Genomic DNA, 25103 nt, shown 5'->3' on the forward strand with positions numbered 1-25103 from the left:
GAATTTTTCTAAGAAGGGAAATGTGTGAAGGGTTAGGATTTTCTGAAATCGCTCAAAGATGCAAGATATTTGTGATGTGGATGAGAATTTGTGGCCCAACAGACAGAAACATCAGGAGGTGTAGGAAGACTACACTGTAATTCCTACAGCTGCATGTACAGTTTTCCCTGAGGAGATTGTCCTATGTTCACATTTCTACTTTTATTTTTTTGTTTTTTTCTTTGTGCTATGCAGTGCTGTTTTCTTTTCTGTATTGCAATGATGTGGTCTGTCAACAAATTACAACACAAAGAGTAAAAGCGCAAATGTGAATCTTGTCCAGTCTCTTGCAATCAGTCTCCCACATGCACTGTGGGAGACTGATTGAGTAGGTGTAACTTACAATTTACAATAGCTGCCATCAAAACTTCAGATAATGTTTACACCAGAACCTCCTCCAGAGAACACTGTTATAATGACAACATGATTAAGCAATTTGACTGTCTTATCCACACACAATGACACCAGGACTTCTCATTCTGATGGCACTGACATGTTCATTGACACAGATATTTACTTTTGAGAGATGAACTAAGGATTTTGAACAAGAGATTGGCTTTTGCAGGTAATCCATGGTGTTTTGCTATTTGTACAAATTGTTCTGAGAAATGCACTTATTGTGTTGCCAATGTCGAGAATGATTCGAGAAATGTACCAAAGCGACTGAGAAAAACTGTAAAACCTGAAGGATAGTGGTGAACCATCATCTTCGAGGAACAAATGTGGTCAGAACAAACTCTTGGATGATCATGATCGGAGATCACTCAAATGGTTGGTGAAATCATATCATAAGAAATCAACAGTAGAACTCACAGCTATGTTTAATAGTGAAAGTAAGAGCATTTCCACATGCACAATGCGAAGGGAACTCAAAGGATTGGGACTAAACAGCTGTGTGGCTCTAAGATAACTATTGATCAGTGAGGATAATCAGAAAAAATGGCTTAAATTTGCTGTGAAGCATAAAGATTGAATTCTGGAGCAATGAAAGAAGGTCATGTGGTCTGATGAGTCCAGATTTAACCTGTTCCAGAGTGATGGGGGCATCAGGGTAAGAAGAGAGGAGGATGAAGTGATGTACTCATTATGGCTAGTGCCTACAAGCCTATGGGGATTGGGGTTATGATCTGGGGTTGGCCAGGTTCAGCAACGTTATGTTCCCAAAGAATGACGTCAACTGACTACCTGAATATACTGATTGACCAGGTCTTTACATCAATGGAGTTTTTCTTCCCCGATGGCATGGGCATATTTTGAGATGACAATGCCATGATTCATGGGGCTCACATTGTGAATGAGTGGTTCAGGGAGCATGAGACATGGATTGGTCACTACAAAGTCCAGACCTCAGCCCCACTGACAATCTTTGGGATTTTCTGGAAAAGACTTTGCACAGCAGTCCGACTCTCCCATCATCAATACAAGATCTTGGCAGAAAATTAATCCAACTCTGGACAGAAATAAATGCTGTGACATTGCAGAAGCTTATCAAAATAATGCCACAGTGAATGCATGCTGTACTCAAAGCTGAAGGCAGTCCAACAAAATATTAGAGAGTGCTTTTTTTTGTAGACAGGCAGTGTAAAATACAAAGGTAACCAGGTAACTTTTATTGAATCATTAATTGTGTTTCTTTGTAAGGAAATGCTGATATTCAGTAGCAGTCAGCAATCTGGGAAATATATAAATAACAGCTGAAAGAAGAGGTTAGTTTATTGATTGATGTATTTATTGTTCTGTTTTTGATTGCACAATGAATCAGTTAATATTTAAACTGTCAATACACAGGGATAAAATGAACCAATTCCATTTTCTGGTAATTAACTAATCGTTTACGATTTACAATCTCACCACCATTTTTATTAAACATGTGATATGTGGACGAACCCCCCTTAAGTGCAATCAGCAATAAACTCTTAAAGAAATCTCAAGGTCAAAGCGTTCCACAAATGGAGAAAAAGCAAAGATATTGTCTCTGAGAACTTGTGAAAGTGCAAAAGAAAAGCTGCTTTTGTTGAAACTCCAGTGGCACTAAAAAAGAGGTTCGATGTGCAGATGGATCGATCTTCATCATTTGCTGGACTACAGAGAGTGAATTTATGAGCAAAAATAAATAAATTAGATGGAGAAACTGTTATTTGGAGCTATGATGCCCTTTTGCTGGCCAAAAGGAATGCAGGTGTCTCATTAGACACAAAATTCAGCATCGATTTGAGGTCCGCCACTTTCAAAGTCTCTCTCTCCTACTGCCAAGAATCGATAGCTGTGTCTCCTCCTGTCTGCCATCCTCCGTCCTAGCTCCCCTGGCCCACATCTCCCCAGCAGCGGGCTCTCTGAGAACTGCCTAATTAAATTCTGCAGGTAGATTTTGCTCCGGAGCTGTCCTGCACTGTCACCGCTGCCACATAATAAAGTAGAAGAAGAGCTGAGCCGGTAGGCGGGCTGAGTGAGGCATGCTCTTCTGAAGGGACCTGCAGCTTTCTGTCTATTCACATGCATGAATGGAGTGAGAGTAAGGCCATAAGAGGGAAGGGATAGAGAAAGGGGAGGGGTGGGCTCGTATTCTTCATCTAAAGAGCTCCATTGGAGCTTTTGGGGTTTAGTGGGATCTTTGACACTGGCAGACAGTGACATCTGTCATCTGTGCAAGGAAATCAATAGGTGAGACATCTGAATATAAAGGGGTGCGCAAGCTGCAAGAACAATGTTTTCCTGTCCTTTCCAAAGGGATTGCCTGGAACCCTGTGCAGGTTCATTGAGTCCTTTCGGGCCCGCTGTTGGCTACAGCCCGAGAGGTGAATGTGCTGAGTTGTAATCCAGCGTAATCCCGTTGGTGAGGCAGGATATGGTTTATACACTCAGACATGGCTATCCACACCAGCCGCTAGGCTCATAACTCACTGGTGTGGAAAGCCTGAGCCCAGAGGGGTCCAGCTTGCACTCAGCTGCCGTGCCAGTGATGCTAGCAAGTGGCTAGAAAGACAATTCAGCTTCAACACCTGCATCAAAAATCCTTGTCTGATCTCCAGCCAAAGCCCAGTGGTACACTTCTAACAAAAAAAAAAAAACAAAAACGCATGGCTGACAGTAGGTCAAAAGGGAACCAGCGATAAAGGAGGTATAATGGGGGTGATGCTGAGGGAGAGCAGGATTTAGACGAGACACCCCACTGAATGACATCACAGTGGACAGTGGACTATAAATAGATAGGACTGCCAGTCTGAATGGAAATTTGGGGAATGGCCCCGCAGATGTTCAGAGAGGTTTCTGCATCGATGTGATTAAGGTGACCACACTATGTCAAAATAGTGAAAAAAAAGTCAAACAGACAATGTCAGAATCAGTATCCAGGACCTGTGGGGCATAACATTTGCAGCGTTATACACAGGTAAGGGAAGACAGACAGCTGCACTCAGAGCTAACCTTAAATGATCCCAGAACCTTGCAGCAAAGTTGCAAGTATACAAGTACCCACCTGCCAGAGCAACAGCAAAATCTAAATCCAGTGAGAATCTAAACCAGCTCTCAAAACAGTAGCTGCTTGCAGAGCACGACACGGGGAGCTCTGAAGAAGGCACCATTAATATTTAAGTCATGGAGCTGCAACTTTAAAAAGTGTGTAGCATTACATCCTGATAAGGCTTTGTATCTCCCTTTTCCCATGGCACATTTATCAGGGATCTCGTCAAGCTCTGTATACACCAGAGTTTTGTGAGGGGTGGCGGAAGAACTAGTGTTTCAACCACAGATTCCTATCTACTGCCACTGGCTCTCTAATTGGGCCTGGAAAAGGGAGGGAATAATCTCTACAGATTGATGACTCCACTCTGGATGTGCTTGTGGCCTATCAGAGAGTGAAATGAGACTGCGAGGATGATGCGGCAGAGGGCTCACTACCCCCACATCACTCTCCAAGATAAAACACCCCAAGCAGATGGGAACAAGTGACCATCATCACTATCCCCCTCACAAACACATCCTCAATCAGAGTGACACGCAGCATGGATGCGTCTCCTCCCTTCCATGCGACACTCGAGAACGGAAACAGATTAGCCTTGCTGAGTCAGAGGAAGGGGCTGAGACTAACAGTCGGTTCAAGTGATGAGATTAACTAGACACATATGGAAGAGGACTGAGATAAAACATATTGACATGTTTGTTTTTTTACCTGAAGTGCACGTCCCACTTGGCCTTTTGGTCCCACTCTGCTGGAACAAGGTGTCTTTGTTTTGAGAGCCCTCCTGCCCAACTTCAACTACTTGCACCTGCTGTAAGGGGGCGCTCCACTTCATTGTGTACTTGGGGCCGACAGGGACGAGGCTGCTGATATCCGGAGGCCCCCTTGTGGAGATAAGAAAAAAAAAGTAGTTAATCTAAAAGAGAAAACTGGAAAATCCTGCTACATCACTACACCCATCACACCATGGGAGGGAGAAGCTCTTCGCAGTGCCACGAAGAAGAGTTGGGTGTGGGAATTAGAATTTGTATGATCACCCATGTTCCCCGCCAAAATTGTACCCCTGGCTGTGAGGAGGAGTTCATTGCTATTCATGTATTCCTGTAATCACGCAGACAATCAACATTGTGATCGGTTTGTCAAGATCCTGGAGGGCAGACAAAGTCAACTTTGGGACACTCAAGTTGAATGAGACGTCTAGCGATAATTACTTTGAAGGCTGAACAAGAGGGCTTTAAGCAACATCTTTGACAGCGGTTTCGCAAAATATACAAAATCCTCTTTCCTGTTTACTTCTCTTGAGAAAGAGCGAGAGAGGAGAAGGGAGAGAGAGAGAGATGTGATCAATGGTGCTGTCACTGAAGATAAATTGGAAAGAAACCAAAAAATGTTTTATGTCAGTAATCTAGGACTCCTGCAGCTGTAGTTAGGTATTCTACCATTTGTTTAAAGCTGATAAAGCTCCTGCGACTCCAGATAGTGCTCCAAAGCCCTAGCAGTTATTTCTCTTTACTATGCAGTTTGCCAAATATCCTTGCAAAACCTAGGGCATCACATTAGAGCCCTGTGCCACCTAATAGCTATTTCTTCAAACTGTGCAGCTTACCAGACTCTCCTTCAAAACTTGCACACAACTTCATGCCAGACCTACACATTATGAATGCATTAGCAAAGTATTCTTCAATGCAAGGGCATTTAACTCAACTTGCTCCACAAGAGGGACTTACTTGACATTTATGTTGGCACAGATGAGCAAATCATCAAAGAGGAAGACCTTTCGCTCCTTCGACTTCAGGACTTGTCCCCGTTCGCCGTACACAGTCTCAATAAGCGTCTCACAAAGGACCAGTGACCCCTGCTCCAAGTTCAGTTGCTAAAAGGGACACAGCAATCAGATCAGAGGCGGAGGAGACAGTATCACAAAGGGCCAGTCCTCCGGAGTTTAGTGCCTGGAGGATGCAGAAGTCAGGCTTGGAGGAACAGATGTCTCATCAGGGATTAGCAACATATTCATTCTGCTGAAGGTCACTGTATGTATACACACACACACACACACACACACACACACACACACACACACACACACACACACACACACACACACACACACACACATCTGTAGTCTGTTCATTCAGTGAACTTTCGCGAGCTTTGCTGTGTGCACATTTTCACAGTGACAAGGACCCTAACGGCAGCTTTCGCTTCATTTATGCTCCAGGATTTGCCATAAATGTTTTGTATTATTTTTTATACTTCCAAAACATGCTTCCAATTATTCTTTGTCCTTTTGTCTGCACCACGCTATCCACCTTGCCACTATCACAGAGTCCAAAGTGGCTCAGCTTATGAGCATTAGGACACACAATCCTTTCCACCACAACACGGCAACTACACAGCAACACAAATGTTTGTTATGTGCACACCTTTACACATACACACCCACATGCAGACACAGTTAAGGAATCCAATAACGGATGCAATTTATGCTACAGTATGTTGGCACATGCCGTGCTTTCCAGTCATCCAAATGTTTGGCAAAGAAAATAGCAACAGAAAGCTTTTTATCACTTTGGTCCAGCTTTTTTTTTTTTTTTTTGCCTAAATCAATAGTTTTATTTTATGCACCAAACTAAGCCCGGCTCATCACAACTAAAGGGATGCCACAGCAGGCCGAGCCCACATGAAAGTTTACATCCTGATACCTTGATGTTTGTGTTTGTGAGAAAGACACAAATCTTAGCAAATAATGAATCCCTCTGCTGCACCCGTTCTATAGCCTGCAGTGCAGGAATGCAGCTGACCACATTTCACAGAAGAGGACGTCCTATCTGTAAGCTGGAGCTGATTTTGGTGCAGATTGTTCACAAAATGAGTCATTAGTCCGACCTGGATTGCCGTTTGATGGCTGCAAAATCATTCAGCTCCTTCAAGAGGTGGCTGCTGAGAGAATACACCCTTAAAGGTTTCAAGCATCAATAGGCACAGAGGGCATGTGTGCTCATATGAGTAGGGAGCACATGTGTGTGAGAGTGTGTATGAAACCCATTCTCACTCACATTGTTATCTGTCCTATTCTGGTGACTTAGATACTTTGAGACAAAGAATGAATATTTCATTGGATGGTTATGGGGGCAATAGAGGAGACTGTTTCCTATTGGAATTCTGCAGTGTCACCACAGCAAATGGTATTCTGTGCGAGCGGAGGAGATTGGCCGAATCAGCTCATCTCAGTCCTGGAAAGCAAGGGCTGATAGAGAGAAATAAAAAAAAAAAAAAGGGGGGGGGGATGCAGCCATGCTGGAGAAAGAGAAGAAGAGTTTGTAAGTGGACTAAGAGGGGGGGTAAAGTGGAGAAAGAGAGCGGAAGAGGGAGATCGTCAGGGTGAAAGAGATAGCTCTCTTACAGTTTCCAATTAAATGTCTCATTTACTCCCTAATTCTTCTTATTCAGAGCAGCATTTGTTCAGATTTGCAGCGGCAGGACTGTAATTTCAGTGCGGTAATGGAGAAGCGACGCCTCTGCCATAGCATTTGGTACTGTTTAGGGATGATAATGGGCATCATTTCTGTGAGATAATTTCTCTAAATAAAAATGCCTCCCCATATTAATGTTTGGGAAAGTGATATAAGTGATTGCTGTATACTAGTTTAATTTCTAGGTGTTTGGCTCACAGCGATAGCACGGAAGAGTTGTAGGGCTCAGAGGCTGGCTCGCAGCTGATTTCATGGGGGCCAGTCTGCGTGTCCAAGTGCACGGACACGTGTACGAGGGAGTCCGTATATATCCAGTCACCTTACTGAGCAGGCGATCACTGACGCTGCGGGCCAGTTGTTGAGTTTCTGCAATCTGGTCAGCGACTCGTTTCTGTTCATTCAGTTTCTCAGCTAGCATCTCCAGCTCTGTGAGCGCCAGCTGCAGGGGCAGGCGATCCACGTGGCCCTTCGGTGTATTCTTAAGCATGTCCTGAAAAAGGTCACAGAAAAAGTTTGAAGTAAAGACACTGCAAGTTAAAAACATGAAGCAGTCTGTGTTTGTGATTTGACGTTTTTCTCTGTATCCTGCAATGAACTGAACAAACTAGTGTGTTGTGGTTTGGAGTGTTTTTTCTCCTTAGAATGTTTAAATCTGTGTCAAATGCTTTCTTTGAGTTTAGGTGTGAGAGTGTCACAGTTTCCAGAGGATCTAAGCAACTGTGTACACAACGCTGACTTTCCAGTGGTTATTTAAACTCTGCAAAGCTCAGAAGCGATAAAAACAAATTCAAAAACTCCACAATGATCAAAGTCTGTCAAACTGCATGTTGCGTGATTCGCATATCTGTATTTGTCCTGCATCCCTGACCCAGTGAAAAGCTAGCTGTTGTCTTGAAATGCATCTCTGACGAACATCGCTGCCTTCAGCTCCACTTCCCTGTAATGTATGATTTAATGCATACACTTCCTCTTTGGTGTACTGAGTTTAGGCTGGAAGATTCACATTCATAACTTATCTTTTGAATTCATGGATAATCAATGCCTACTGAGGGATGAAATGAGCTACTGCAGATCCAGCAAGTCAAGCTGGAATCCAAATCTTTGCACAAAATAGAAAGTGGAAGTCTGGATATAAAGCCAGCAATATTAAAAACTGATGTGGCTAGCTACTTTTCAAGCAGTAGAAAACCCTGGTGTAAAAGTATGTGAGGCAGGACTTCTTGTACTTTGGATAAGTTAAAATCCATAATCAATTCTGTGGCCTTGCAGCTTTACATCTTTATCAGTGTCAGTGCAGCTGAATCTTTATTTGACTCCGAAGTGTTTTAGCAAGGAGGACTTGAAGGGATTGAATAAATTAAAACAAATTAAATGACTAGACCTGTACAAACCAGATTTTATACCTGCAGGAGCAATATGAACTGAGGGAATCGTTGAATGGGTTTAACCATGAGGCCATACAGAGTGATCCGATCCATACTGGACGCCTGTTTCTTCTGCAATCAAAAGAGCAACACCAGAATGAAAACAGAAACATACAGCTAGAAAAATAGTCTTTCACAGAAAGGTCATTAAACGGAAACTATTCCTGCTTTAAGAGGAGCTTGTCAGAAGTCTCTGGAGACCACATGTAGGCGTGTGAGTGGGTGAATGAGGTATGAAAATCAGGGTCTATTAGTCATAAAAGAGGAGATTTTTGAGTGTGTTATGTCTAATGTGTTACTGTGGGCGTGGGTCAGGGAAAGATATGATTGAGGTGCATTGTTAAGCCTGTGCCATGATGACACCATGAGGATTACAAGGCAATTCATGTTTAATAGATGGTCTGATAGAAAAGGTTGGAGAAGATCAATTGTGAGACAGAAAGTTTGAACAATATCCATTTCTTAAACTTTGGAGATCTGACATAATCTACAACAGCTAACACACAAATTGTTTTGTTTTTATTTGAAACATACTTTTCCAAGTTTTCTTGTAAAATGAGGCCAGTAGTCAGTGTTGAAGTTTTAAAAGGCAAACTAAAGACCTACTTTTTTAGTCAGAATTTTGACTGATTTGATGGATTTGATATGTACATATACTGTATATTCCTAATACTCAGCCTAGAACAAATTTTATTTACTGATTTAGCTATTTCTTCTCCTATTTACATATTTTAGTCTATTCAGTTCATTGTTTATTACTTCATTATTTATTTATTATTCTGTTTTTAGGAATTTTCATTTTCAGTTCAATTTCAATTTCATTTTCAATTTTCAGTTTTCAAAATTTCATTTGGACATCGTATTTTACTATATTTTTATTATATTAGATGTTATTTTACTTAATCCAGCATGTCCTCATTGCAAGCAATATTTGTGGTGGCATTTCCTCGTTTACATTTTGATATAAGATGAGATATTTTGGTAATTGTCATATCATGGTCCTTAATATGCATATTTGTAGCTCTTAACATCACAGTCTATTAAATTCATACATATCTAAGCTTATCTGATGTTTCCAGCTGAGTGTAAAGAGTAATGAATACTTCCTCTTTTTGATCACACCTTCAGTTACTATCTCATATATCATCGCATACTGCATATTATCAAGTTACATCCAACACATTTACAGAAATAAAAAGGCAACAGATTTGGTAAAAAAAAATAAAGAAGTGATATCTGATTTTGCAAATATTAAATTGTCATTAAAAACGACCATCAATTTAAAAGGTATTATTTTCAGTTGAGCATGAAATCCAAACAAGAACATCTACATAGGAAAGTAACTTCAGTCCTGCCCTGACAATGAGGTAGAATGTAATAAGTATACGCAAGAGACTCTTGAATAAAGGTGCTAGATTGTGGTTCTACAAATTGTAAAGTGCTTAACCAGTCACTGTGAGACTGACATTCTATTGGTCCTGTTTAAGGTGTAAGGTGATCCCTGAAGTCAGCAAATTGTACAAGTGACAGCATGCAAATGCTACAGGGCTCCATCTGTGCACCAGTGTATTTCATGCTATAATAAAACTGATTCCTGATCAAGCCTTCATTTGGTTACTAAAGCTCCAAGTCAGCTGTTAAGGCAACAGATTTTTATTGAAAACCAAATTTCCCATTTTTCTTCTATATAGTCCAGCTCAAGATTGCACAGTTAGGGATAGCAGGAGTTAGGAGGAAACTCCTTGGTAAATGCAGAGCATACACCAACCTAGCAAGACATGTTATACACAGTCACTTGACAAAGACACCCAGCGGTCAGTGGTCAGCAGCCACCTAACTTCTAAATCACAGGTGAGGATGCTGAGGCAATGATCTCCAAGATTTTATCCGTCTGATCCAATGTTCAGTGACTGGACAGACACATATGTTTTTTGGGTGACCCTGTAAACCAAATGTGGCCCTGAGCGTATTCTATAAAAAGTTTGAGGAGCACAGAGTGAAATCTTTTCCACCACACCTGACTGGGGCAAGATGTCACTGGAGATGGACTCTGTGGTGCCTCATGCACTGAGAATGCTTAATGGTGTCAGATATTGACCATTTTGGGTATGAGGATTTTGAGGAGACCCTCTCCATCTCTCTATTGGAGGGCAGTCATGCAGAGCCAAATCCATCTAACAGAGGCAGCATATAAAACCATAGCGCTCTCAAATGATATGAATGCAGTAGCAGTTCACCTGACTCCTCATTCAGAGCATGATCTGAATTATCTCACTTGATAGAGAAGTCTCGTCTGTATTAATCACCAATGGAAGCACCAGTTGTGGCAGAGTAGGACTTCTGGTTCCTCCTCCAATTAAAACAAGTGGCCAGAGTAGCCAGGGAGAAGAGCCAAGAGTCTTTACTTAAGGGAGAATTACAGTTTCTTTCAGCCTGGCCACATTAATGAACCATTAATTTCCCATTAATGTGGCTAAGGGACATGCTACTTTTTCAATCTTTACGTCTGTTGTAAAGATGCAGTAAAATAAATGGATGAGCAGAATAATTTACCACAAAATGTTTTTCTACACATGCTGATGCCTTCAGTATAGATCTCTTCCGTGGAAGGAGGGATGGCATCTCCCTCCTCCACATACATCTTGAGGCAGCACCAAGAGGCGCATGACAGATAGATGGCTCTCATTGACCACAGGTAAATTATTTCAATGTTACACTACCGTTCAAAATTTTGGGGCCACCCAGACAATTTCATGTTTTCCATGAAAACTCACACTTTCATTCATGTGCTAACATAATTGCACAAGGGTTTTGTTTTCACCTTAGGGCTTGCTCTGGAGGTTCAGACATATGGGTTCTGTAAAGCGTCTTGAGACAGTTTGAACTGTAATTGGCGCAACATAAATAAAACTGAATTGAATTGAACTGAAGTGAACTTTCTAATCATCAACTAGCCTTTCAACATCATTAGCTAACACAATGTAACATTAGAAGACAGGAATGATGGTTGCTGGAAATGTTCCTCTGTACCCCTATGTAGATATTCCATTAAAAATCAGCCATTCCAGCTAGAACAGTTATTTACCACATTAACAATGTCTAGTCTGGGATTCTGATTTATTTAATGTTATCTTCGTTGAAAAAAAAATGCTTTTCTTTAAGAAAAAAAAAAGGATATTTCTAAGTGACCCTAAACTTTTGAATGGTAGTGCATGTTCCTTTTCGGTTCCTGATTTCAAGCGGATTCTAGCTACAAAGTTCAGTGTCACACACAAGAGCAATCAGGTTTCAGATCCCAGTAGTCACAGTTTCAAACAGAGATAGGTGTGGCTTTTTATTTTCCTCATGATAGAAACTGGTGTAGTTTTGGCCATTGCTTTTTGGGTATTTATTGAACAAATAAATAATAATACCTAAATTCTAACACAACAGGCATCTGTCTACTTACGATATATACTTGAGAAAGGTTTTACTTTGTTCTGTGACATATATTCTGAAAATGTCACCTACTTTACTGTGTAGAATTGCATTTGTTGCCAGGCAACCTGACCAGCAGTGCATTTCAGAGTACATTGGAACTGATGGGCCTGTATTTCTGAGTTAACAAACATTTCATGGCTACTTGTAATATCAAGAAAAAGGGCAAAATGGGCAAGAAGGATACATTATAGTAATTTTCAACTGGACATGAATAAGTCCTGCCATCCAAGCACCAGCCGCCTCCCACTAGCTCTAACTACTAAACTATTACAAAAATGCTAGCCTGACTTACTGGATGTAGACTATGAGTAAGAACACAACATTTCATGTGACATTCTCCTCCCCTTCCACTATCTGTGTGTTGCTCTATTCAAAATCCCGTTCAACAGACGAAACAAGTAAAGCACTCAGAAATCGCAGTACTCCGCCAAGGCTGCTCAGTGGTAGTATCATTTCCGATGGCTAAATCTTGAGAAAATGTATGGCAGAAATCATGTCACCATAGAATGTGGCTATTTAATATAGATGTACAAGTAAACAAAATGATGTTGCGCTGAACACAGGCGTGTGTTATGCATGTGTACGTTATGTATGGACACCGAATCGCGTGGTGTAGTGGGTGGTGGGAATTGATGGGATTTGGAAACACCCCCACAATTTAATCAATTGTTCCTTGTATCATGTCCGACAGATAAGTCCTGATAAGTCTACAGCGGTCGATTTGTAGTAGGATCACATTCATGTGATTGTCAACAGGCAGCTGACGTAGTGTTTATTTGTTGTCATAGTTACAGTGACGCCATGCCGCTATCTTGCAGTTCTACAGAACTATTTAACAAATCCGTAGATCCAGACTATATGCAACATCACTGCCACAATCGAATCACTTGGTCCTTGTGTCATTACTGACCTTCCGTGAAAACTTCATCCAAATCGATTAATTCTTTTTTATGAATGTTGCTAACAGACAAACAGACAAACCAACACACGATTGTCACATAACTCCGCCGAAGTGTCGCTTCCCTGGCGGAGTAATAACAAAGAAGTCTAAATTGGCAACCCACATATTGAAAATAGCGATGAAGCAGGCTTGCTTGGCTTTTCAGGTGACTGGTCTTAAAAATCACCAGGAACTTTCTTGCATGATTGACCACCAGTTATGGAAAAAGTTCCAACATTATTTTGTAGGAGCACCATTACTGCATCCTTTTCTATTCAATGACTCTGGGCTTAGGGCTGCTTAAGAAGGTTGTGATTAGACATTTTGTTTCCCTATAGCAGGTTCATAATCAGGTGCTGGCAAATCACTCTCTATATGTAACACAGCAATGTCTCTCTATGCGAGACACTACAATGTGTATAAATACACAACCTCTAAAATCATTTCAAAGATAACCTAATTGCTCTTTCACTATGTCCTCTGTACAAAATTAAATAGTTGTTTATATAATTGCAAAGAATTGCCTAGATAATATGAATCAATTTATTAGTTTTTTTTATTATTTATTATTTTCTATCAATATCTGCACTAAGCTCACCTTAATGCCTCTCTACAGATACAGCTCTAAATTACACTGAAATGTGTGTGTGTTAACGTGGAAATTGCTCTCTTATGGTCATGTACATGCAAATAGTGCCTTCACATTGTTATCAAAGCAACAAAATAAAGCCTGTCATTGATTCAGTGGTTTTTCCAGTGTGTGTCCATCCAATTTCTTATTTAGTTTGTCTTCACACTGCCAGTGCGAGCTGCAGCGGACAGACAGAGGAACCTTTAAACAGAAGGGACAGGACGCATGTTATCTGGAGTAACATGCAAAGCTGTCAGCTGTGTGATCTGGTTCTGTAAGTCAGCATTACAGCTCAATGATCTAGGTCACACTCATGCATGAATGCCGGGTGCACAGAGGATTGTTCAATTCAGTATATTTAAATCATTTCATGGTACGTTCCATGCAGCCTGGCGCCTTCTCCCCCGTGTGGTAATTTTTTCCTTTCCATTCCATATATGAAATGACCATAAGTTTTCCAATTCCCTGTTTTTGTGAAAAAGTCAATGACTTAATCCTGTCATTATAATGTGAATACAGGACATGTTTACTACATTGATAACCTCTGACATTTCAGGGGTTAAACACGGGTCCTACATTACTCAGTCTAATTGTTGATTTAGCTGAATTCAGACAGACTTTGATACCATCTATGTAAATAACACAAATTGATGTACATGACTGCTTTTCCTTGTCTCCTTCAAAACCTGAGATTTATGGATTATATGGATCATTTGGCTTTGGGGTTTTGATTAATTCAGCATCTGCTGAACATCACAAAGAAAAACAAACAGGAGCTAAAACACAGCTGGGTTACTTTAATTTGTCAAATAAGAGAAGAAAAAAAACACACATTCTGAAAACTATATTGTGCTGATGGGCTAAAGCTCACCTTTAAGAATTCCAGAAAAGCTGGCTTGGACATGCACGCCTTTTTAATGAGAGCCATGGCATTGGTGAAGTTGTTCACATAATCGCTGTATACATCCAGAACCATTGACTTGGAAAACTGTAGAAAACAGAGAGCATAAACAGAGAGTATGTTCATCTGAATTTGTAACAGCTAACAACAACAAATAAAAGGGTTTAGTGCACTGACACATTCCGCCGTCTTGTATTTCCTTTGACATCTCAAAGTCCTGGCTAACCATCCTTTTTGCAGGGCGACTTGTAGATAATTTCCATCTAAGGAGAGGCTAGAAAATGGACATTTAAGTATAGTGCTTTTTTTTTTTTTTTTAAATGGTTTGTTTACCATTCTAGCTACTGCAAAACACCCCTCACGAGCCATTCAAGAAGTTGGGCAAAGAGGAATGAGGTGGCACAGTGTGGGAGTCTGTGTGTGTGCTGGGGGGAGGGTGTGTCTGTTGTGTGGTAGACATTTATTCTCTCTCCTCAATTAAACCCACACCAGGCAGCTGATAGCGGCAGTTTGAGGAGTGGTGGGGAATTGGCAAATCGCATGAAGGAATTAACCCCATTTGCTCACACCCTCCTTCAGCACCCTGCCTCATGAGATATTACTACAAGCCCTGCAGGTACAGATACATTACCACCTGAAAAAAAGGGAGCTCAGTGAAGAGTACACAGCCCCAGCACTTTGCTTTTCCAATGTGGCCTTATTTGTTGGTAGGTCTTAGGATATCAATGGAACAGCACTGTAATGACCAGCAGTGGGGCGAGTCAAATCAGCCCCTCTAACAGGCAAATAATAAGCAGACCTTATGGATGAGCACACTGCCAAGGCTCACAAAGGAAAACACGCATTGAACACTATTCTATCGCCAAAAATTGTAAACACATATCCCAGAGAGCACTGGGTGCGGTGGAGATATTCATCACAACTGTAATTGATTCCATGTTTGGGGTAAACTACCCCTGTTTGCTCCATCTAAAACCTGTAGCTCATTATAACTCTGCTGGCAGAAACTGTGTTATAAAGCTGGATAGAAATGGCAAAAAAAAAATATGAGTGCTTTTACACAGAATGCAAGTCTTTGATTGTATTATAGACAGGAACAAACAAAGAATGCACATAAACACACACACCAAGCAGCCAATGAGACTCCAGCTGCTTTTGTATTTCACACATATGAATGTACATACCATAAACAGGCACATGCACGCACACTAACCGAGGCAACAAATAAGTCTCCAATTTTCTCGGTGCAGTCCCACTCAGCCACACGTGATGCCAGAGCAATTTGAAACATGGAGTGGCACTGCGTGATCTCTCTGATTCGGTAAAATATGGGCCGGATCTTCCGTGGACTCAGAATGCGTGGATCAGCTTCCATCAATGGTCTGTGGTACTCCTGTTGAGATTGTGACAGAAAATGGGTTTTTTCTAGTTGTTTTAGGGATAACTGACAAATATCCAGTGAATCCAGGGAAGCAAGGAAATGTAGTCACAGTGCCTGGAAGCAAAGCAATCTGAAGGACTCACCTGTACAACAGCATTTGCCACGAGCAAACATGTTCGGAACTCAAGGTGACTTGTAATCATAAAAGCAAGAATAATAATGGCAAAAAGAAGCTTCCAGCAGAGTTGAAGATGCAAAAACAACATGGTGAAAGGAGGCATTGATTGATTCTTCAGTCAGTACTCTTGGGAATATTAGCATAGCCTACGGAAATGACTTGACGAGCTCTTCAAGCCAGTAAACATGACTCCTTTGAATCTGAACATGTCTAAATATAGATAATATTATGTAAAAGCTAAAGATTAAAGATGAATTCTGTATTTAACATAAAAAATGTATGTATCTGAGCAATAGTGTTGGTAATTTTTGTTAATGCACTGCAAGTCTTATCTCTGCAAATCTACCAGAGCAAATTAGTTCTTGACATGAGGCACAGTGGAAAGCAGCAACAACTGTGAAATTTGTTTGATAGTAGGAATGATGGCTACGTCCCTCAGTGTGTATAATTGTGCCATGGCCTTTCATCTTTTAATGTTATGTGTGGAGACACTGCATATACTACTCGGATGGACTCTGAATAACAAGAGAGCTTTCCAGAGGGCTAAACCTCCCTGCATATCACACACAGTAATGTCACTCAACAACAAAGCTAGTACATTGTACAGTGACAGTGAAAGATTTTACAGCACATAAGGCAGCCATTGATCGCTGCTAATTCCATTTCAGTAGGTGCGCCTCTTATTTTTCTGTGATGAGGGGATAACAAGTCTCCTTTTTCCCCTCTAAACAGAAAGATTAAAGAGGAGAGGCTGCACCCCATCCTGCGCAAGCCTGACAGTCTCTCTCTCTCTCTCAGCGTCAGCACGATGCCACAACAACGAAGACGGTTGTTTTATCAGGATTATTTATGCCGAGACACCTCGGTAATTTGATGGATATCACCGCTTCTCTTTTCAGTGTAATTCATAATGGCTAAACTGTGAAGATATTGCATGTGGCAGAAGAGGACAACGGGACTAAACAGCTCACCTGCAAGATTCTCCTGAGAGACTCCAGGTAGCTCCGCTCGCTCTGAATGATGGAGCCGAGGATATGGCGTCTGACAACCTGCGCAGACAACAGACCAGTCAGGAAACCCAGCACTAAGAGAACATGATTGGGCTGCGGTATGTGGTATGCTTTCAGTTAAGCACAGTGCTGGTTGATGGATTGCACTATAATCATGTGTTTGTCACAGGAGGAACAGACTCAAAGAAGAGCGGATCTGTTTGAACAGGGCCTTCACCGGAGTGTTGAAACACTGTATTTCCTATGACAAGAAAGCAGCTGTTGTAGCTGCTCTGATTTTACAAACAGCATGAAGAGTTTATAGATATGTGAAAATACTGAAATAAAAAAGAATTCTCTAAACAGCCTAAAGCCTTATCCCAAGGCTACTGGGTAGAGATTATGTTCACATAAAGATGTTAAGTGCGGCATGCATGCGGGCTACACTGTTACAAGGAATAAAAAGTAATGTTTGTACAAGCTGTTAGGTGCACCTGGTGGCTGGTCAGCCCCACTGGCATCGAGCTCAGCTGTGGGGGAGGATGTTTCACTTCTGACACAGCCACGTCCAGATATCCTGCATCATCCTCCTCTTCTGTAAACGTTCAGTAATGAAAAAAATAAATAAAAAAGAGAAAGTGGTTAAAGAGTGTTTGTGTGTGAATATGTGTATGTGACACAGAATGAGACAAGGAGAGAGAACAACAGAAAGGCAGCCTTCAGATCTCACTGCAGCTGGAGACACTGTGACACACTAAGTTTATTACCTCTAAAATATGAAGAGACTTCTGCACTCTCTAAAAAAGAGAAAGAGAGAGCAACGGAGAAAGAGATGCAGAGAGGTCTCTGGAAAGAAAAAAAGACGAAAAAAATCAAAACAATACTATATCTATGTAGGAGTAGAGTAGGCACCGAGAAGTGTGACTGCAAAAACACGATCCAACACATTCTCATCTCTGCACTGGCACAAAGACATTCGACAGTTTCAAAAAAAAATCCTCACTTCACCCATAACCATAAAGACACAGATACTAGAAGCTTCCACCGCTCCAATTAAAGACTTTGGAATGATAACAGAGGACTGGTGGAAAGGAAATACAATGCAGCACAGATTTCCCTCGATCAATAACTAAAAATAGCAGCACTGGCCTCTTTACCTCTTTGTGATAGCTTGGAGATTTGTTTGAGGCATGGGATTGGCGTCTATGGTTTATGAAGCTGCTCGATTCTCCATTAATGGATGCTAATCTCTCCCTATTGTTAAGCGAGTGTTCCTAAAAGACAACCTATATGACACTACATGAGATGCTTCTCTTCTTCACACATCAAAAACATCAACTCATTCAATCACGTCGTCTGTCTGAAAGCTGAGAGCGCTCGTGTGTTTTATTCATTATACGTATAATCATTAAGATCTCTTTTTCACAATAGTTTCTTTCTCCCTGAAGGGATTTGTATAAATAAAAAGTAGGACTTTCCACTCTTTCTGTCTGGAACACTGCTTCTGCTTGGCTTGTTTCATACACAAGCAACTGCCTATATTTCAAAGTGTCAACAGAAAGGTGATCATACCCAACATCCATTACTGAACAACAGTATAACTTTAATCCACAAAAGCCAGCTGACCAAGATTCTCAAAGTTTTCAGACTTTCCTGCATTACCCAATTGATCTTTTCTTTGCAGAAAGGAAACTCTCCGCATGACGGCTATTTTGGTCCTTTCAAGCCCATCCTTCGTTCCGCTTCTCGCTGCCTTCATGAGCTGCTGAACCTGGTTGGAAGGAGCAGACAGAAACAACAAAGGGGCATTAGAGCAGGAGGAAAGTGCCATGCTGCGGTGACTTGATAACCTACGGTGCCTCCTCTGGAGAGAGATGGAGAGAAGTGGCGCTCAGCGGGCTCATCACGAATCTCACCATCTGCGACTCCCTGTGGGTTGCTGTACAGCCTCTAATCAGAGAGTCTACGAGCATATCATGGAAAGATTATGGTAACAGAGTGAGTTCCACATCAGAGTAACAGAGCTGCATTGCTCAGCGCAGGAGAATCCAGCTGACCACAAACTCCACCCTGAGCATCACAGAAGGCCCTGCAACCAGACTCCGTAGACCCAGAATATACCCAGGGTGGTAGTATTTTTAAACGATGCTGCTTCAGGAAAGTAGGTCATTAATTGGGGGAAAGTTGCACTGGTGTTTATGAAAGTAAATATGCAGAATATTACTTAATAATTCATGCGCCCCATAAATGTGTCTTGATATTAAACCAGGCAGGGAAAGAGATAGAGCCCAACCAACTAACCCAGAGTGTCAAAGCAAAGTCACAGTCCGAAGGAAAGTTGGGAAAGATGGCAGAGAGAGTTGGTTAAGCCTTTGTGTTAGCTGAACATATAAGGCAGCATATTCACTTCTGAAGGATCACCAGTCCTACTGGCAAACATGTAGCAGAGTGATTTGAGCCCTCGCGTCAAACTTTGACACACAAAAATTGTGTGATATAGCTGTGTTAACGCTCGCTGCTGGAGATATACCTTGATGTCATAGTTGTGCTTTCCAGACAGCCTCATGGCCAGTTCACGTTTGGTCCTGGCACACCGATCCTTCAGCCGACGCACGTCGGGGGAGAGCTACAGGTGTTGGACAAGGGCGGGTGGGCATGGACGCAGGTTGTGTTTAGAAACAAGAGGCGAAATGAGTGGGAAAAATGTAGGGGGAAAAGGCAATAGTAAAGGGAAATGGAACAAAGTGATGAAGGCAAAATAAGGAACGCAACACTGGGAATTAATCACAAGCACAGAGAGTGAAAGCTTGGAGCATTGCTTTGGGTTATGCTGAATGAGACTGATAGCAACTGATTTAAAGTCCCTCTCCAGGCACTGATCAAACCCCTAAAAACTCTGAATCTCTGGGTATCAAAGTTACACATGTAGACGTTTTTCCCATGAAAATAATCCTTTCATGCCCTAAAATAGGATAGATTTAACTCTACACCGTTGCATACTTTAGATTGTGCAGATCTTTAAAGCCCCCCACCTCTTTCTCCACCCATCCCTCCTATACAAGCTATAGTAGTTGAGTAAATCAATCCAAACAGCCATACAACTGAGCTGAGCCTATTCTGAGGCATAATATTCATTTGGGATTGGTTCTTTAGGTCTGCTTCTTAAACAACCCTCTCTGTTTGAATTTGCGTTTTTAAGAATGTCATCAGTACACTGCAGCTTCAAGGTGGAAATGCTCAGCCGTGGCAGTGACTGCTTATTGTGTTCATGATATGTCTTATAGCATATCAATAAGGCATACAGGCATGTTAATAGTGCAAGAAAAAAAAAGAAATTCACTGGAGTAGGCCTTTATAGAAGGGTGGGGATATAGAGTGGGAAGGCTGCAGGCAGTTTAGGGCAAATATTAAATAAGCAAACTCTATTGCATCCTTCCAAGGTTCCTCAAACAAGAGGAAAACACTTCAGGTACACTTGGGGGGAAAGTTAATTGGGCAAAACTAATTAAAAACTAGGTGTTTTTGATGAAGGCTGCGCCTGTTGAGAAGTGTCGCTGAGCCCAAATAGTCTAGTTTTTTTTCATTAATTGTTAAACTGGTGCAGCTGAATCCTTCGTTTGTTCAGTGACCTGGGACAAGCATGCCCAGAGAACTGTGGGGTGGATTTTCACATCACACCCTCCTGTAATTACCTGAGCAATTCATTTTTTGTCCCAGCAAAAGAAGTAGTTTGTTACCTTTGGTCGGTCTCCCGTGTTTCTTAACACATTGATTTCACTCTAGATTTTCTTTGATTACAACGGAGTTATCCATACATAAACACCTTCAGTATGTAAAATTATGTAAAGGTAGATGTAAATCTATACATTAATAAGAAATCGACTAAGCAAAATGCTTTTCATTCGAATGACTCCAAATTTCCCTCATGCCTGCAACGGTGCGTGTTGGGTAAAGGCTGGTGAAGCATAAAGGAAATGCAGCACAATGTGAATGTGCACACAGTGCCATCATGTGGAAGAGAGACGCTTGGGAAGCAGAACGCTGACTGAACAGCAGTCCTTGGCAGAAAACAGGCAAGCAGAGCTGAGGCTTTTCAAACAGAAAATGCCTCCCGTTTACTTTCATCCCACAATGAAAGAATAAAGCTAGACAGCCTGTTATACAGTTTTCGTGTTCTTTACAGTATCCCTCTATTTCTATACATTAATAAACTGCACGAGAGGAGCAGCCGATGAAATATTCTCCTTGATAATTTTTAAGTGCAGGAAACGAACCAAAACAACCTGCTCGGTCATTTTAAATATACAGAGAAGGCAATTTGCGTGGAATAAATAGATATCCAGCACACACACTCTACCTTGCTCCTTGTTGGTAGTTTGGTCTCATTATCGGATTGTTCATCATAGCTCTCGAACTCACTGGAGCTCCATCCGTTGCCTGCCTCCACAGGTCCAGTGTCTCTCTGTACATCTTCATAAATCATATCTGTTAAACACACACAAAAAATATATTAGACATCTGAAGATTAATGAGGACAAACATCCTAAATGAATATAATTATGCAGGCACCAACCTTCATCGGGAGAGAGGGGTTCTTCACTTGGAACATCATCATAGATCACCTCTGAAGGATCTGCTGCCTGTGGCTCAGCTTCAGCTACACAATGAGCTGCCAAAGGAAACCAGTAGCATCAAAGTAAAGAAACACTGTTTATCTTCATTTCAGTTTGATACGTGCACCTTCTGTTCTTTCGCTTCCCCGCCCCAAAAACAACAACACACACACAAAGACACGCAGCTTTACATTGCCTGAATCTTTTTGGGCAAACAGAATACATAAAAGATGCTGGATCTTTCAGCCTCTGGTTAGGAATTTACACAGCCTTTGAATATTTGCATACTTACGGTGTCATTTGCATTTTAAGGTTTTTTTCCCTCAGGGAAATCTGGCGCATCTCTTGTGTATGTTGCAATAATGGCTTTGTCCATATGATGTAACATGATTGTATCCAGCTCGTTTGAGTTATTGACCCATTCTATCTCCACGCTTGGCAGGATTTGTCATTAACTGCTTTGAGAGTGTTTCAGCCTAATTTAGCTCAGTGAGCTTTATTGATTTGGTTTTAAACTGTGATTTGTCTGCAACACTTTCTCCTAAGCCTCGAACAGCAACAATCACTGTTTTCAATTAATCTGATTGAAGATGTGTATTTTGTTGTGGATCATTCGGTCTGAAATTCGAAATCACCTTGAACACATGCCAAGAGGTGGACAAAGATCAACAATTTCTTCCACAAAAGAGGATTAGCCTCACAAATGTTCATTATATCTCACTCACATTTCTATGTTTGCGCATTCAGACAGGATTCACAATAGAGAAAAAAAAACAGCTGGATTTGGTCTATCAGCCTGACTATCAGCATATCTGCAAAGTGACTGGGCCTCTTGGGAACATGGCTTGCTACTTCAAACGTGGTAAACCCAAAGTTCTTCTCTGTGTTTTCTTACTTTTATTTAACTTTTCTCTACAGCAACACAATGACACTCCAATAAACTCCTTCATAGGTCACAGTGACACTGCAGAAAATCTAAAAAATACACTGTCCTAATGAATATGTGCTAATTGTACCAAATGGGAAACATGGTCAAGCATGTGCAAATCGATGTTGGATAATGACAACAGTCTGTGCCATGACCACAGCTGAGGACTGAAGGCACGTGGTGGTTTTTACAAACAGGAAATACTTGATTATTCATAATGAACTGTATTGAAGTACATTTGCTGAAACTGAAACACAGTTAAATAAGTTTGCCCTCCACAGCAGGTCAATATGTATGCAAAACATTTCCTGGAGTCTTATGTTTGAAGACTAAAATTACAAAGCAGATAGTGGAAAAACATAAATGTAGGATTGTTCTAAATTTCTCATCAGCATCAGCACAACAGCGGTCATTTATCTGGTTTAAAGTTAGCTTGATTTTTCCAATTTTAGATAGCAGGAAGAAAGGTTGACTATACTTTTATTATTTATTCAGTTTAACTACATTGTACACATTCATAATGAAAGCAGAGGCCTGTGTGTGAAAATGCATCAGAAGAGTGGGACATAAAAAATGTCATGCAGCAATGCAGCGCTCCTTTACATCTCTCATTTCTGAGCCACCTTCAAATAACAGCAGCACTGCTGACTGAGTTGAAATCCAAAAGCAATTTTCCCTCATGGAAATGGCTCTGTATTGATCCTCATCCTGAATTAATTGGATTCATGTCATGTCTGTGTAGAAATCAAATCATGGCAGACTGTGTGTGTGTGTGTGTGAGTGTGAGTCAGTGTGTTGCATGTCGGTACATATTTGAATGGAGCGTACATGTGCGTATGTGTTTTAGTACATGGATGTGTCTATGCGGGTCTGGCTGTTCACCGCAGAAATCAATGAGTCATAAGACGACTGTAGATTTGTAATATAGTGTTCTTGCCACCTTTGATCAAGGTCAAGAGATGCAATGTGTAGCACTAACAAAATACTGCTGTACAATTTATTCTGCCAGTGTGATTATGGTGTGGTCCACAGTACTGTTTACACAACTCTGGAGGCCCGATTGCTTTTCTATCAGATCTGTCCGCACAGTGAACACCATAATACATAGGTGGAATGAGCTTGAATCCCAAGGCAAGCTTAGGTTTAATCTTTCTGGTCTGAAATTGAACCCTTGATCTACAATATAAGCTGCATCAGTTCACTGTCAATATAATTCAGTTTTGTACCTTCAGAGATGTTCCTCGAGCTGCAGCTTGCCTTGACGGTTTCTTTGCTGTGGTCTCCCGAATCCGCCAAAGACTCGACAGCCGACGGCGCCAGAGGAAGCCCCTGGAGCTCCTCTCCCACATGAGGAACTGAGGTGCTGGGCTCCGCTGCTGCTGCTGCTGCTGCTGATGAGGCCCTGGAAGGTACCCAAACATTAGCACAGTTAAACTAACACTAAGTGCTGTGTGCCTCATTACAAGTTAATTTCAGTGAGAGGAAGGGGAGGCAGAGAGGTTGGAGGTGGGGGCTGAAAATAGTTCTTTGCTATCCAAGCATGCAAACCCACAATCCCTAAAGTCTGACAGGACACATATTGCAACCGTCAAATTATTAGGATGTTTTTGAAGTAACTTGTTTTGGAAGAAGGAACATTATTTTCCCCCAGTATGCTCAGATGTGCATCCGTACCTCCACCAGAGAAGCTGTGTTTTCTTTTGGTTAATGTGATACTTAGCAGAGACGGATTTCAAAGAAAATTTGTGAGGGCACAGACCAGTGAACAAGTAATTAGTTTTGGCAGTCATTTCACAAAGTGGAACACTTTTGATTTTTCTTTTTGCATAATTGCTCATCATTATAATACAAGACATTTTTGTGTACTTAAATTAATAAAAAAGCATCTGACCATGTATTCCACAGTATTTTCATGCAGATGTGAGATACAGATTTCTGTTTGTTAAATTAATAAACACTTAACAAGCTTAGCAGAGTTATTCAGCCGTGTTTGAAATATAGACTGCCTCAATTCTGTCTTTATCACTCCGCCAAGGAACAGCGGAGTTATGTGGCGATCGGTGTATGTTTATCCGTCTGTTTGTCTGTCTGTTCGCAACATTATTCAAAAAAGCACAAATGGATTTGGACGAAATTTTCAGGGAAGGTCAGAAATGACACAAGGACCAACTGATCAGATTTTGGCAGTGATGCGGCTTATAGTCTGGATCCACGGATGTGTTAAAGAATTCAGTATCATTACGAGATAGCGGCACGCTGTCACTGTAACTATTACTACAAGGGAACGTTATGTCAGTTGCCTGCTGATGATCACATGATTGCGATCCTACAACAAATCCACCGCTGCGGATTTATCGGGATTTATCTGTCTGAAATGAGACAATTGGACAATTGAATAAATTCTGGGGGTGTTTCCGAGTCTCATCAATTCCGGCTGCTCGCTACATATTTAGGTCACACAATTCAGTATCCGTACATAACATACACATGCATAACACACACCTGTGCTCAGCGCGTCATTTTGTTTGTGGGTACATCTATATTAAATGTACACATTCTATGTTGCCGCGATTTCTGCCACAAATTTTTTCAAGATTGCAGCCATCGGAAATGATACAACCACTGAGCAGTCTTGGTGGAGTACTGTGCTCTCTCAGTGCTTTTTTGTC

The 25103-nt window shown here is 41.3% G+C and overlaps 1 protein-coding gene across 2 annotated transcripts in view; it reads right to left on the minus strand.

Annotated features, from left to right (window-relative positions):
- Nucleotides 1–25103, minus strand: part of arhgef10la (Rho guanine nucleotide exchange factor (GEF) 10-like a) — a 135567-nt gene that overhangs the window by 82847 nt on the left and 27617 nt on the right. Inside the window, exons 4-16 of one of the 2 annotated variants that reach the window (XM_055010494.1) lie at nt 23661–23836; nt 21467–21562; nt 21251–21378; nt 19424–19519; nt 18556–18664; nt 17388–17488; nt 16876–16953; nt 15559–15738; nt 14316–14432; nt 8373–8465; nt 7289–7459; nt 5224–5369; nt 4208–4380 (exon numbers count right to left, since the gene is read on the minus strand). In XM_055010494.1, the coding sequence (XP_054866469.1) occupies nt 4208–4380; nt 5224–5369; nt 7289–7459; nt 8373–8465; nt 14316–14432; nt 15559–15738; nt 16876–16953; nt 17388–17488; nt 18556–18664; nt 19424–19519; nt 21251–21378; nt 21467–21562; nt 23661–23836 (1664 nt within the window). The remainder of the gene's footprint in view (nt 1–4207; nt 4381–5223; nt 5370–7288; nt 7460–8372; nt 8466–14315; nt 14433–15558; nt 15739–16875; nt 16954–17387; nt 17489–18555; nt 18665–19423; nt 19520–21250; nt 21379–21466; nt 21563–23660; nt 23837–25103) is intronic. The other variant, XM_055010495.1, reaches the window with a different exon arrangement.

This window comes from Amphiprion ocellaris, chromosome 5 (genome assembly GCF_022539595.1).
Source record: "Amphiprion ocellaris isolate individual 3 ecotype Okinawa chromosome 5, ASM2253959v1, whole genome shotgun sequence".
NCBI classification, from domain to species: domain Eukaryota; kingdom Metazoa; phylum Chordata; class Actinopteri; family Pomacentridae; genus Amphiprion; species Amphiprion ocellaris.